A 16208-nucleotide genomic window follows, 5' to 3' on the forward strand; every position below is an offset into this window, starting at 1 on the left:
TGGCTGACTCTGAATAAAAATGATTTGGTTTTTAAGTTGTTTTGTTTCATTTCAATGATTCTTGGAGGGAGCCATGTATATGCTTGTCTTTTAACTGATACGCAGTCACGACTGTTTGACCCATTTTGGTTTCAATCAGAAGCTAATGAACCAAATTTCCGCCCTAGTACATTTGCTAGCCAATGAAGGTAGCTGTTTTCCTATACAGGAATTAGTCTCACCTCTGCGACAACCATTGTACAATATTCTTTGACATACCAAGAGCTTTTGACAATAAGTGATGACCAGCGGTAATTGACAATACGATAAAATTAAATTTCTCAAGATCTATATTGAAAATTTAAGGAACTACTGCAGTGATAGGACTGCAATAATAAAATCTCCACATGGAAGTTTAGTTAAAGAGATAACCAAAGGATATCAACAGGGATTCATATGCATCCTTATATTCTGGAACTACTATTGATCCATGTCTTAAACTAATAAATAATATAAAAAAAACTGTAAATGTGGTTCTCAATGTTGCAGTGACAATCGTAGTAAATAGTAGAGAACATTTGGAACTAAAATCAAATAAAATAATGGAAAATTGGTGTCAGAGAAACAAACTTTAAGTATCTTTTATATAAAAATTGAATGTTTCTTTGTGTGTTTGTTAGTTCGGTATACAAATTCACAGTTCACACAGATTATTGACTTGCAATACTTTAAAGTAATTTTATCGAAGAGACTGTAGGGTATGTAGAACTTTTTGGTTCGTATCCTAACAAGTAAAGGGTCCAAATGGATGAATCGAGTTGCGGAATGGTGCACTTGATAGAGGATGTGAAAATATGTGTATGTGCAAATTTATAGCGGCTGAGCGCCATAAGAAACGGAGAGAGAAAGAGTAAAAGTTGGTGGGAGAAGGGCTATGCTTATGTTATAGAAATACATCAAATAAACTGTTAAGTCGTAAAAATAGTGAAAGCTAGACAATGAAAACGGTGACAGTTTCACATATCGGCAAAAGAAGAATGGACAAAGGAGATCACGAACCTTCTCCGCCATCTTTAAATTCGCCATTTTGAAATCTGTGATATTTTTTGAAATGGAAAGGTAGTCATGTGATATATCAATTAGGGTCAGCATGTTCTAAAAAAATTCAATTATGAACTTTACTGATCATTACGTGTACTCATTTGGAAGATTTAGGATCATGTTTATAGTTATTTACAAAAATCTAGGAGACTGATACTCGTATATTGAAAGTTTGGATTATCACGAAAACAAATGTAAGTTAAACATATCTAGAAGCCAAGAAAACTAAATTTGATATCCAAGTTGTATATTAGTACATTATTATTAATGATATTATTTCAAATTTGCTTCATATAGCGCCGAAGAGAACTGTTCGGATCTGGAAGAACCGCTTCCGCTTGTATTTTTCTCGCTTTTGGTAGAATGTGGAGTGTATATAGCTACCTTTTATGAAATGACATACTTACTATTATAGACCATAATACAATAAAATCTGATAAATTGGAATGCATTTATTACCTACTTACGTAGACCGGTAAGCAATAGCAACTTGGGACAAGCGTAGAATGTGACATCTGGATGAAAACTGGACTCCTGAAGTCGAATGTGTTTTCGTGATAATCTACTTTCAACATACGAGTATCAGTCTAATAGATTTTTGTAAATAACTATTAAGATGATCCTAAATCTTCCAAATGAGTACACATAACGATCAGTAAAGTTCATAATTGACTTTTTTTTGAGAACATGCTGACCCTAATTGATATATCACATGACTACCTTTCCACTTCAAAAAATATCAGATTTCAAAATGGCGGATTTCAAGATGGCGGCAGAGGTCCGTGATCAACTCTGCCCATTCTTCTTTTGCCGATATGTGAAACTACTACCGTTTGTATTGCCTATCTTTCACTATTTTTACGACTCAACAGTTTATTTGATGTATTTCTATAACATAGCATAGCCTTTCTCCCAGCTCCCACCAACTTTGACTTCCTTCTCCTCCGTTTCTTACGGCGCTCTTTCACATCCTCTATCAGGTGCACTATGTCTCATCCCGCAACTCGATTCACCCATTTAGACCCTTTACTTGTAAGAGCGGAAAAGGGACTTCAAAGGGGAAAAGAGGTGTCTTAAAACGTATTTTAAAAAATAAAATTAATATCTCACGAATTACTTATCTTAGAGAGGTGAAACTCGGTATGTAATCTTATTTCTAAAAACAAGTTGACATATCTATATGGGGTAAGATACCCATAGGGTGTGGGTGAGAAGGGGTGACATGTAAAAATAATCGAAAATGACAAATATTAGTGTCAAATCTATAGCCTTTTTTTTGGGGGGGGGGGTCGCTAAGATGAATAGTGACACTTTAGATGCCATTTAAGCCCAAGTTTAGGCCTATTGACGTGGCGTGAGAAGCAAGGGAAAGCAAAATGTACAAAATGACCAAGATTAGTGTCTAATATACATAGTTTCCGGGGTCACTAAGCTGATTGATGACAATCCCAATGGTATTTAATCCAAAATTTAGTCAAAAAAGTGCACGTCAGCTGGCCCGAGAATTGACAGATGCTACACCAAAGGCGATACGCATGACAGTTGGATCGGAATGAACACCTAAGGCGTTGCCCTTCATTATTTATTCCTGGGCCAACTTCACATATACCCCAAACATGAAGTTGCTCCTATGCCCTTATTTGTTGAGCATTAATTCTATGACCATATGGGATGAGGAGCACTGATTAAACACGAAATCGCTGTTAGTTCACTTGTGATTTTGAGATCACTTACAGAAGGTGTGAAGTTGGCCCAACAATATTATTAATCAATGTGTCTCTAGAATAATTCGAGCACTAATTCTATGGACTTGATCATTAATAAGCACTAAATCTTGACATAAAAAGTTTTGTATTTATTTATTTATTGTCTTATTTTACATGGCCAAGTTAAAGTTAATCATGCCTTGTCTCCCACTTGGCCATGCAATGATCATGATTTGTAATACAATAATAATAATAAAATATGTATAAAATATATAAAACACTTCCAATCACACACATACACACACATGCATCACATCACCTGCACACATGGATTATAACAAATAACCACATAATATAGTCACATTCATTTAGTGAACAAAAAGAACAAATAAAATTTAGGAACAATAAAAATCAGAATTTTTTCCAGATGTTAGTAAGCCTTGATAGACTTTTGGAGGATCTGCTGAACCGACTTCTTAAATAGATTGATTGTCTGAGATTGCCTTGTGTTGGATGGGAAGTTATTTCATGCACGGATCGTGGATGCAGAGAACGCATTCGAGTAGAATTTTGACGAATGTAGGGAAAGAGAAAGGAGTTTATTTACACCTGATCTTGTATTGTGATCATGGTGAGCATTTAGTGGTTGCATGCGTTGAAATAAGTAGGAAGGTGGTTGGGCCAAGTCACGTGACTTTAAATCACGGCTGCAAATAAGCACGGAAATTTTACTAATCCAAGAAAAAAGCTACTAGCTCACATTCCACAACAGAAATCATTTACTTACCTTTGAAATAAATAACAGTGATATTAAAAAGTCGCCTGCACCAATGAACCACTCGCCCTGGGCGAATGGGCGAGTGGTTATTTGCATCCCTGCTTTAAGAGGCCTCATCACTGCGAAATTAAAATACCGCTAATTTTACAGTAATTATGTGATATCTTCAAATAGATAAAAGATAATCGAAAAGTGGATCAAAACCTCCTTAGACGATGTTATTTTGCATGAGGTACCGTTATCACGAGTCACCTAGTAGCTTTTCGTTTGTAGTTATTTAGAAACGCGAAAATAAATGCCGATTTTCTAAATGGCTGGAAATCAAAAGCAGATAATTGAGTCGTAATAACGGTATCTCACGCAAAATAATATTGTCTAGGGAGATCTTGTTTCACTTTTCGATTATCTTTTTACCTATTTGAATATATCACATAATTACTGTAAAATTAGCGGTATTTTAATTTCGCAGTGATAGGGACTCTTAAATGTTCCAAGAGTGCTAGTAATCCTTCAATAAAAATGGCATCCGTTGATGTCTTATCTTATTGTGAATACACCTTGTAAACGTGATACTATTTCTGTTTTTAATTTAGTGAATGAAGTAGAACATACATAATATTTAAAGTATACTTTAATCCATATGATATTTGCTATATTGTTAAAATAGTCTTAACTAACATTACTTGCTAAAACTATTAGCCAAAAACCGGTATGAAAGAAAATAATTTTATTCAATCGGAAACTTGCCTGTACGCTTAGTCTTGCTTCATTTAAGCAGGGCCGCAATTTGTGGATGAGGGGCAGGGGCAAATGCCCCCAGGGAAACTCCCAGCCGTTTGAGGGGGGCATTTTAAGTCAAATTTTCTTACTCCGTATACGCTACGAACATGAAATTATAAATGAAGCATCAAACAGGTTCACTACATTACATAAACAAAACAGCACAAAAAGATCAATAAAACAAAAATGAGTCGTGGGCCCATTTCAATAAAAAAAAAGTCTACTATTAGGGGCCCTAGAAATAATATTTATTCGTATGGCTTTGAGATTTATCAATATTGTCTGCTTAATTAATCTATATATATAAAAGAGAACGTACAAATCCTTTGTTAGCTCATCACGCTAATACGGCTGAACCAATTTCTTTCATTTTTGGGGGGTTATTAAGATTTGGACCCTAGATGGTTTTTATCATATCACTTTAATTTTCAATTACCAGTGTCTTGAGATAATTGACCATTCAAGTGTCCATAACGTAGAAATCCTTTGTTAGCTCATCATAGCTAAATCTAACCGTATTTATATGCAACCCACATGACCGTGTCACTCGGCGGGTTAACATAAATGACAGGCGATATAATGTTAACATTTACTGCAATCTTCTATGGTTTTTATCATATCACTTGAAAGCGAAAAAGTAAAAATTATCTAAGTAACAAAGTTTATTGCGTTCCGGGGTGACCCCAGCGAAGCGGGGTGAACGCTGCTAGTTTGTCATATATGGAACGGGCCCAGGGGCGTAACTAACTGTCGTTGGGAGGGTCCACAAGCTCCGGGGGTCCATAAAGAGTAAGAAAAGATGGAAAGAGGTGGCACAAGAAGTAGAGAAACAACTTTTCTAGGGGGGTCCAAATACACGCATTAATGCTTGCCCCCCCAGAAAAAAATCTAAGTTACGGCGCTGCATTTAAGATTAAAAAGTTACACACAAGCCAGGATTACACACAAGCGATCACCTATGGAAGTGTATTTTCGTGTTATGAACAAAGTAAGTTTGCTCATTGCAAAGGTAATATATAATTTGTGCTTACTTGCAAAAATCAATATGAAATTTTACTTAAAAAAAGGTTTCAATCCTCAATATGCAATACCAAGGTCACTCCGACGATGTGAACTGACACTATATCCAAAGCATTCATAGAAATAAATACAACCTTTTCCAATGCTCAGGGTTCTTTGATTCGATATTCCTTAAGGATTTTCACCCAAATAGACAAAAATCGTAGCAATCTGTGTTAAGCGCTTTGAAGCTAAATCTCGAACTATTTGACAATTATTTGTAGGAATATCCATGAAGCTTCTAAAACGAACAGAAAGTGTACGTATTTTTTTTTTTTTTTTTTTTTACCTTTTTGAGGAGTGTTTTCGTACGTAGGATGCATGGACGAGGTGAAATAGTACCAAACTAAAGATAGGAATAAAGAAGTATTCGGCCGTATTCGTCAAGTAAAATATAGTTTGAACTTTGGCAAGTACAACTCTCTAGCAAAGTGATTCCAATGGCTTATAGACACTTTTAGTAGAAAAATACTTGAGCTATTGAGATTTCATGCAATGAATTATCAAAATCCACTCACTGATTCTCACTCTAGTGAGTCGGATAAACTAAAATCCTGATTTTTACAAGTAACCAGTTCATTGCATTTTTATTTTATATTGTTTAATGTATTAATATTAAATTAAAACCGAACATTTAGATTATCCATCGTCACACATGTGATCTAGATTATCTATAGACTATTTCTAGTTCTGCTGTCTACAAAAGTTCAGCCTTTATTTCTTGTTTATCGCTCCCATACTGAGCCAACAGAGGTAATTCTGTCTTTATTTTAAGTAATGTTCCCTTCTGAAAGGATAGATATGCCGATTACACTGTGTACGGTTCCACCACTTTTAGATAACACGAAAGCTCACAACGACATTTCGCTTAACCAGTGTTATAAATAGAATGGAAGTAGAATTTTTGTATGGGAACTACTTACGTTGAGCAATAAATTTTCATTGTTTGAAATTGAATATTAAAGTAGTGCCGTGCTGTGGGGGGAACGGAGTGACGGCCCCGGGCGCCGATGTTCTTGTATAAAAAAAGTAAGGGGGTGCAAAATTCGGGAGAGAAAAGAGAAAAGAAAAGAAGGAAAGAAAAAAGTAAGGGAAAATGTTAGGAAAATGCATGTGCACTAGGGATATGACTTTTTAACTTTTTACAAGATTTTAATTTTCCTGATGTTGTATTTAATGAACTTTTGCCTATACTTTAGTTCTCTGGTGTTATTTTCGTTCGGGGTTGGAAAAACGTCCGGCACTTAATCTATTATCATATGCGAGGTAAATGAAAAATAATATACGATAAGAATTCGCAAAACATGGTAATGAAAAGAAGTATGGCATCTAAGAATGGTTTAATGGACATTTGTATAATATAAATTGTAATGTAATCTATTTATAGTATATTTACAATCAAAATGTGCAGAACTTTGTCTGCACATCAACCTATCAGGCACGCAGAAACGCAGATTCCTATGCAAATAGCACACTATGTTTTGTTGTAAGTTATAAGTAAGCAATATAGATACAAGTTATTTTCCAAATTTTAATTTATACTATGCACATTAAACATTTCTGCAAATCACTTTTATTGTATTGCGAGCCTAGTAGGTTGATTTGCCGGTGATACAACTTTAGTATTCTTTGCTTTCATATGTATTTGCAACAGAGCTTCCCTCAATTGTCTTTCTAATTGTGATCTCTTCTATTTTCAAATTGAAAAATGTCATTCAAAACCAAAAGATCAAAATCATCAGTTGAATCAGCAGAAAGAACATGGACACATAATTTAATGACATGTAGAAAATGCCGTCCCAGCATACCAGAAATAAAAACAGACATGAATGAAATGTGTAAAATGCCTACAAATAGAAACAGAGTTGGTAGATATTTGGGGTTGTATGATGAACTGAAAGGGCAGTCGGACAGAGTAAAGAAGATCTCTTAAGAACTGTGTAGACTTTGGAAGAAGCTGAACTTTCCTTTGCTTTCTAAGCAGCAAATTTTAGCACAAGCCGACGAGCTGATACAGTTGTTTGTAAAATATAAAAAAAGGGGGAATGAGATATTTGAAAAATTTCTCATTAGTATCTTTGATATTACAAAAATAAAAGGAAATTGATATTGCAGTGAAAACAAAGAATTATATAGAAAACCACTTGAATCTTGAGGTCAAGTCGGATACACTACAGAGAAAGTTACCTCTATATCATCGATCCATCTTTCAAAAGGGCGAAGTAGCTAATTGGTCCTTGTACAAGCCAAGTGCAACATATGAGTATCAGTGATACTGAAGAAGTTAAGATCAGCAGTGACTCTGAATTTTCAGAAGCGCTTCCCCTCTGAAACGCAAGTATCAAGGAACCAAAACTGCAGCCAAGCTCGTGTCAAAACTGTCTCTGTCAACAAGAAAAGCAGCGAAAGTTCTTTAGAACTTGGCTGAGGAAGAGATAAATTTACCCATACATTCACAATCGGGGATTTGGCGTCGAGTAACCAAGGAAGCTGAAAAAAATTAAGAACCGGCTGAAAGAAATTTTCGGTGAAGAGGAATTCTGCTTACATTTTGATGGGAAGAGAATAGTAAGTAAAGATTATCAAGTAGTCTGTCTGCAGAATTGTACAAGAAGTTTTAGCCTTGGAGTTTTGGTTTGTGAAAGCGGATTTGCCGAGGACCTATATTTTACTGCAAGCCTTGTTGGATGAGTATAATACATGGATGAGTATTAAAATGATCATTTCCGGCACCGCAGCAGTAATATAGGGCACAAAAGTGGTGTTGTTAAGACTCCAAAGACATTTGGTCTCGATGAGCCACAGTTTATAGGATGTCAGCACCATACTCTTGACCTGGTTTTGCGACACTGGATGAATTCAGTGTTCCCAATAAAAGCATGGTCACCCAGCTTCAACTATCAATTCATTGAAGATGTTATGACTGGGAAAACTATTCTGGCACAGAAAAAGTACCGTCACGTGAAAATCCAGAATGGAGAAACGATTTCCGGTTTTTATTTGGACTTTGTGAAGGATATAATTTCTACAGGAAGGAGAACAAGTGGCCTCGGTTGAACTGGCAGAAGCTACTTTCACTCAACAATGCTAAGTGGAATTCACGTTCAATTTAGGAACTGGTTGCCTTTTTTCTCCTTCCAAAATGGAGAGATCAGCTACAACGTATTTTCGACTTCATCACAACTACATGGGCAAAGGTATGGTTTTTAAATCAGCACTGTACAGAGGGCATGAACTGCATGCTGCTATCTCCAACCTAAAGTGACCTAAAGCTTTAAAGTGTTTTTCCGCTCACTAGGTAAAATAAAGTTTTGCTAGATGTGCCTCGCTCAAATATGGTGGCCGAACGAGCTGTGAAAATGATGAAAGAGCTTCACAACACGAGCAAAAGTGACAAATATCTCAACAGCAAGTTTATTAACAATAATTCACAAATTTAAAACCTTTTTGCTAACGTACTGTATACAATATTCAGTACCAAATGCAGACTGTGTAAGTAGACGAATTTTCTTTTAACGCTAAAACATCAATGTAGGTGCGGGAGCTTTTTTTTTAACAATTAAACAAAATCAAAGACATTTTTGAGGTTTGGAGCCAAATGTTCATTGTTTGCCACCCCAGGCTTTTAAATTTGAAAAGAGTCATATATTTAATGTGCACATATATAAAATGGAAGGAAAAAGTAATAAAAAGTGCTCAAAAAGCAAGTTTTTTTTTTGAAAATTTTCTTATGCTTCGTACCAACCATGGGGGTACTTCGCGCCTGGTCTGTCGACCTCACTCATATGTACGGGGGGGTGCCGTTGTTTGCTCTCGCTCCGGGCGCTGAGTTTCTACGACACTGCATCGTATTAAAGTAATAACAACAAATTTAAACTTAATTCAATGAAAAATAGAGAACATATTTTCGTCTCCGTATTTTCTGAATATCGAAGTTAACACTCGGAAGCAGAGAGCTCGCCCTCATATACGCATATGCCTTTGATATTGCAATCACTGCTTTTATAGGCCACGGTTCTCTACTGGTTTGTATTATTTAAGGAAATTAATATTAGTAAAAAAGTAAATACTCACTAATAGTAAAGTGATAAGAAAAAATAAAGAAGAATTATAGATAAACATGTTATCAAATTGATGTTAACTGAGGTAGTTTTAAAACGTTGCCTATAATGTACCAATAGTTTTTAAGCTGTTTTGATCAATGTTTAATGTTGGCTCTGAAATTTTTATATACGTTCAGTTATTCACTTACCATAACTAATTTCTCCTTTTGGAGAATTAATGGATATTGAAGAGCCACTGGCAATCCTAGAACTCTTGGGACTAGGTGACTGTGATCCACTTCCAACGCTAGAACCCTTGGGGCTAGGTGACTGTGATTTCAAGTCGTTCTTCATTGCTGAACGCAGAGGATTTCAGCACTCACTCATCTTACGTTGCTGAAATAATTATTCATGTTAGTACATTAATGTATAATAAAGCCATACTTTTCTTTTGACCTTTATTCCTGTGATGATACAAGATCAGATGTGTAAAACGTCAATTGAATTCTAGACAGGAATTAAACACATCGGACGAAACATCCCCATGCCGTAAACGTCGCCAACACCTGCGACGCGTCGAAGGGCTGCCGCTAGTGTGTCACTGGCGGCAGGGTTTCGTCGATTCGAAAGAGACATCTAGAGTCGGAGTATTGAAGTAACCATCGCGTAGCAGCGAGGACTTCATTTTGGTCCGCGCTTCTTCGATTCGTCGCGGAGAATCGCGAAGGGACCAACACGAACCATCGCCAGTCATGTGCATGCGGTTATTGTTATAAATTATTTTTCCTGACGAAATGTTCGTAAAGTGAGCTACGGTGGTCAAGAATAACCCCTGCCTCTATATCATGAAGTGAAAAATCTTGAGATGAGTGCGTATAATTGTATGAACTTATATGACAACTGTAGCCGATCATTTGAAAGTGAATATGGAAGAACCATGAAATAAAGTAAATAGACGCGCGTCATTTTGTTATGAAATTACATGGCGAACGGATTGTATCTAATCTCAAACGGTTATTGTCGAATATACACGGTTACAGTAGCACTCTGATTAGCTAAATTAGAAATATCTCAACGATTTATGCCTGTACAAGCGATGTTTTCTCTATCTCCTCCGTGGCCAAGTCGGGAAAGCATGTGCCTACCCTGGGACACGTATTTTTCAATTTTTTAAAGTACTATTTAGACTCTTCTTAATGTAACAAATTAACTGCAATAATCATGGCCGGCATTAACTGCATCATAACAAATTACGTATATAGGCGATTTAACATATTTTGGGGGAGTAATTTTGTTATTCATTGGCGTTTCGTCGCGTCTCTACCGTTGGTGAGCCGCTAGTGGTATAATTTTCAAAACGGAAGTGGGGCCACCGTGAATTGTCGCTGCGGGGCCGTCAATTTTTGGCGAGATATCTCTAGTTGCCCATCCTGGTCCTCCGACGCCTACGGCATGAGGATTAGTCATTCCTCTAGAACTAACACTGATCCACTTCATCATTACAGATAACATTTCACTGCTTACGTGCGACTAAATGGGCCATGATTATTGCAGTTAACTGGAGAAAGTATGCCTATTAGTTTAAATAAGCTCCTCTTTAAGATAGGTTGAAGCCAAGGTGTGACTAGATGGTGTAATGGGGCCATTGTGTTTTAGTATTCCCGTTGTTATACATTAAATGAAGTTCTCTGATTTGTTGATTTGGGAAAGATGACTAACATATCTGCAAAGAATGGTCTGACATCCATGTATATACATACAAAAACAATCAGAACGATGGTTGCAAACAGACCATAATCCACAGAAACCGTCGTCGAGTTTCACGTGTTCTCAAGGATTTGCTGCAGTTCTTTGAAAGCAGATCCATTCCAACCAGTTTCCCATAATACAGAGAGGCAATCCTTCTGCGGTGCGCCAGCTATACTGCACACTGGTGCGGCAGGTGCACTGGAATTGACACTGGAAATATCTAGTCATGTTTTGTCTGTATTCCAATGACGCAAGAGATAGAGTTCACTAAAAGCCCAGTGAAGCATTCACTGGCAGTGTGAGAGGGATGAAATTTAAGTTGGAGTAGAGATGATTTTCAAACCACTACTTGATCCACCAGAAGGTGGCTAGGGGGCTTCAAACCACAAATCACCAGAAGGATAGGAGCTAGGGGGCTTCAAAATTTGAATATCCAAAAAAATTATATCATGGAATTATGTACGTTCAAATTAAATATCTTGAAAACCGTTAAAGCAATCAAAACAAAAGTTGCACAATATAATGAGAATAAAATGCCCTATCGAAAACCATAAACATTGTTGCCATAGGTGAAGCAGTGTTTCTAACTCAGCATAAAATTTTTTGATTGAAATAGCGCCATATATAAGTGTGCCCAGATTTAAATTGCACTATTATTATTAAACATAACAGTGAAGTGTAGTAACCTTTTTTACACCACCCTGATGTTACATCGCTTATACAGATCCTAGATCAAAGTGTTGTTGAGGCCATGAAGAGAAACTATCGGCGGAAGCTTCTCCTGCTTTTGATTGCAAGATTGGACGAGGAGATGACAATGATTGAGACTATGAAGTAAATCACAATCAAAAAAGCTGTTTACTGGATTGCTGCAGCACGGATTACAGTAAAAGCTAAGATTTTTTTCAAAGATCGTTCAGAAAACTGTTTCGCTTTGCAGATCTTTAAAAAAATCAACCAAAAAACGACAGTGAAAGTTACGTTGCTAAACTAATTGAACTTAGTTATCAGCTACTAAACTACTGGTGTAATCAAGATCAACAGATGGAACTGACTGTCGACTGACAACTGGTTATCAACCCTCAAAATATTGAATATGATGACACTGATGAGATCACCGAGAACATATCGCAATCTGGTAGTTTAGAGGTGACAGTAGCCGCTCTCTATGTTGAGCAGAAAGAAGAGGTCACGCCAATTGACCTTCTCAACCTAGTGCATTGGCGCAACATCTCAGCATCAAAGAAAGGCCAAAGGATATCCCAGAAAAGAATCACTGACTGTTTCAACAAGTCTTATATGTTACTGTTATACTATAATAAACAATTCCCGAATTAAAAAATGTTTACAGTATGTACTTTGTATCTAATAACAGCTAATCCCGGTACTATCTTGATACCAAGATAGACTCGGTTCCAATTACCGAGGATAATCAAGACGTGCCAGGTTATGTAGTTTGGATTGAAAGGGATGAATGATTTTGAAGCAAATGATTATGAAACTAAATTTTTGTGCTTTTAGACTGAGAATCGAACCCGGAACCATGGGCACCGAAGACACACGTGCCAGCCAATATACCAGCGATGAATGCTATTTTGAGATTCAGTAGGCAGTTAAGGTCGGGGCAGATTAAAGCAGGAGGGGTGGATGAAGCCTGTTAACAGAGGTGATTATGCTCAAAAAAGGATTTCCTTGTCTCAACATTTGCTAATATGACTGCCTTCTCTCCTGGTTTGAAGTAGTGCCATTGCTCGTACTGCGTAAGGATACTCACTGGAGCGGGTTTTGTAAAGTTAACCTCTCTTTCCTTTTCGAAATAGCACTAATCAATAAAATACATTTGAAAGGGAAGAGGCATGCGTTTAGCAGGAGTCCAACAATTTAGGTAATTTCTGTTTACATTAGGTTAGTTTAAGTTAGATTAGGTTAGTTCATGTTAGATGGTGTTAGTGTAGGGATCCAGCATCATTTTCAAATATATATATATATAATTTCACTTATTTCTATTAATAAGGTATTAGATTAGTTAAGGTTAGCTTAGGTTAGTTTAGATTTTGTTACGTTGTGTTAGGTCTAAGTACTTGCATCACCCATTTCTACTAAATTTTGTATTTTTTTACGTGCTTCTGGATCCCTTCTGCTAAACATGCCTAGGAGAAATTTTATTATTACTGAAAATGTTCTTTTAAACGTATCTTCCTTTCTTTCTTAAGACTTTAATTGCGGTGTTGCCGCTGTATGCCTACTAGTAGAATTTAGAATGCAAAAGTAGGTAATACCAAGGTTCGTATATACACTACTACCTGAACGTAGATCCTTTCGCGAGCGAAAGTTCTGATAAATAATGGTCACAAGAATATTATTTAAGTGCACTGCATCCTTTTGTATCTTTCAATTAATAGAAACAAGAACAGTGTTCTTTTCCTTATTAAGCTGTAAGTAGACATTATACTATCATCGATAACAACAACAACCAAAACCATAATGCATATATATTTAAGTAATAATATTTTTCTTTCAAGTGGGATAGTGGAAAACTACAAAGCGCTTATTCCCCAAATTCATGGTGACTGTGCCTGCAGATACATAATTTTCATCCTCTGTTTTAGATTATGAAGGTATGGTACAGTCCTCGTTAGGATACCATACAGTAATTCATGAATTATGTAGTTCTTTCATTGGGAAATCCATTCCTAATACCTTATTATTATTTCTTATGACAGGAGTTGCATTTCTGGGCGCACATTCACTTTAGGAAGACCTAATAGTTATGGGACTAAATACAGAGTGCGAACATATACCATAAAACGTAAGTGCAAAAAGGCACCAACCAACCCGTCCTAGCCTAGTTGGTCATTAGAAAGCACGAATGCTGTTCCGCGTAAGAATAAGGCGTAGCCACTCGCAGGTGCGTCTATAGCGGCAGGCATGTTACTATGGTGGGTATGCCTATAAGCGAAAAAGTGGAACAAACTATGATCCTCATGTTACTAAATGAGTTATAGAAGACAGTTTATCGTTAAGGATCATGACTTAACAGACTTCCTTCACATACAAATTCAGTTTATCTTGGCTTTCTTACGTGGCTAAGAGCAAACGTTTTCGAACATTATTAAGCACATCATAGGTAAGATTCCGATATATATCAGAGGTAAGATTAAGTGTCCGTCCATTCAAAAGTGGTCACAGCAATTGGGTGTTTCATACTCGACATTACAAAAACATATGACGAAGGATTTGCAGTTAAAGGCATTTAAACCTTCGTTTGTAAATTAATTGAGTGATAGTGACATGAAAAACGCCAGCAAACTTGTGGGCAAATGCTTGATGTCTTTACAATTCTTCCTTTAAGAAGGAAAGTGTTCTTCTCGGGCGAATGTGCAATATATCGCAGTGCAAAAGCCAGAAACGTTTATTTCTGGAGAAAAAATGAAGAACTTGATTAGAATCTGCCACATGTCATGGTCTAGACTGCAATGTCTGCAACCCACTTAGTAGGTCCATATTTCTTTGACAGTGCTGTGAATCACATTGCGTACCTCATCATGCTACGTAATTGGTTTATTTCATATCTGCAAGATCGCGGACTGCTTGGTCGTGTATGGTTCCAGCAGAATAGAGCACCAGCCCATTGTCATTATTGTCTTTAGAAAATATCTCAATGAAGTATTTCCTGATAAATGGATTAGACGTGGTTGTGTCTATTTACCCTCACCTTTGGAGTGGCTACCCCGAAGTCCTGATTTGTAATCTTGCGACACTGCATTATGAGGTTAATAAAAATAAGGATGAAGGATAAAGGAATTTCAAACGTCCTTTCAAAAGTAGGATAAAGGATTATCTTTTCTGTTAACAAAAACTTACGTTGCGTACTTATGGACAGCAGCAAATACATTACTTTCATATGAACTGTATATTGACTGTAAGTATTAATTTATTGATAGAATCGAGGGCCACGGTAGCTCAGTTTAAGAGCGTTCATCTCTGGTGCGTGAGATCTCTGGTTCGATTTCAGCTCGCGCCAAGTGAAATTGTTGATGGACAAACACCATGTGCGCGGGTTTTCTGGGGGTTCTATCACTTTATTCATTCCAACATTCCATTCATTTCTCATGTTCACTCTCTCATGTTCACTCTTCTCCTTTAATCGTGGGAGATAAACTAAAAGATTTCATTTCATTTTACTTTTATTCAGATAATCATTTAATTTTATCGTGGTTTTGATATACAAGATATTAGTGCTTAGGTATATACAAAGTGAGTTTTATTTTTTAACTTAAGACTGCAAAATATCTGGAGAAATAAGCATCGTACGAAAAAATTGTGGAAATACCAAGTTATTATTTTGGAATGAGAAATTCACCTATGATAAAATTAGCCGCCCCCCACCCCTGGGACTGTGGTGGGAAACAACCTTGAAAATGTTTGTGATATATGGCTCTGTAATCAGTGGAAACCAGTGGCGTAGCGTGATATTCCGAAATGGGGATGTCAAAATCAGTTACTACTGCGAGTCGATACAAAACTATTCCAATCACAAAATCAAGGCTATACCGAGGGAAACTATAGGGAATTCGTAACACTGAATAAAATGGCTTTTTAAGTCATTTTTAGGTTCCTCTAATGAAGATTGTTGGTTTTGAGACATTCTTTCTCTCATCACTAATATTCTGGCTATGACATTATATCAAAACAAGTGTTCAGAAGTTGTGAATTTAAAATTAGGAGGAAATGTAGCTCAATGGTAGAGCGTTTATCTCTATGTTTGTGTTGGACAACATCGTGCTCATGTGTTTTCTCGGGGCATTCCAATTTTCTCCCATATTCTCATTCCACCAATTCTTCCGTCATCATTCGCTTGCCTTACTCATTTGTCTTGCTTAGCCTAATGGGCATAAACGTGGGACGTTAAACTGAAATATTTCATTTGTATTTAAATTAATTTTACTGCAAGTCATACAATGTAAGGCTTGATTGAGTAATTAATTTGGAATTTAGTGTCACGCTGAGCAT

General features: G+C 36.5%; 1 protein-coding gene across 7 annotated transcripts in view; it reads right to left on the reverse strand.

Moving 5' to 3' along the window:
* LOC145684051 (uncharacterized) overlaps positions 1-13695 on the reverse strand; it is a 70534-nt gene extending 56839 nt beyond the window's left edge. For all 7 annotated transcript variants that reach the window (XR_014131237.1, XR_014131236.1, XR_014131238.1 and 4 more), the window contains exons 1-2: positions 13499-13695; positions 9656-9842 (exon numbers count right to left, since the gene is read on the reverse strand). Coding sequence is in view for 3 of the 7 variants with exons in the window: in XM_081755887.1 (XP_081612013.1) it covers positions 9656-9800 (145 nt within the window). In the remaining 4 variants the exon portion in view is untranslated. The remainder of the gene's footprint in view (positions 1-9655; positions 9843-13498) is intronic.
* Between the last annotated feature and the right edge of the window lie 2513 nt (positions 13696-16208).

Source organism: Thermobia domestica, chromosome 4 (assembly GCF_964235325.1).
Source record: "Thermobia domestica chromosome 4, izTheDome1.hap1.1, whole genome shotgun sequence".
NCBI classification, from domain to species: Eukaryota; Metazoa; Arthropoda; class Insecta; order Zygentoma; family Lepismatidae; genus Thermobia; species Thermobia domestica.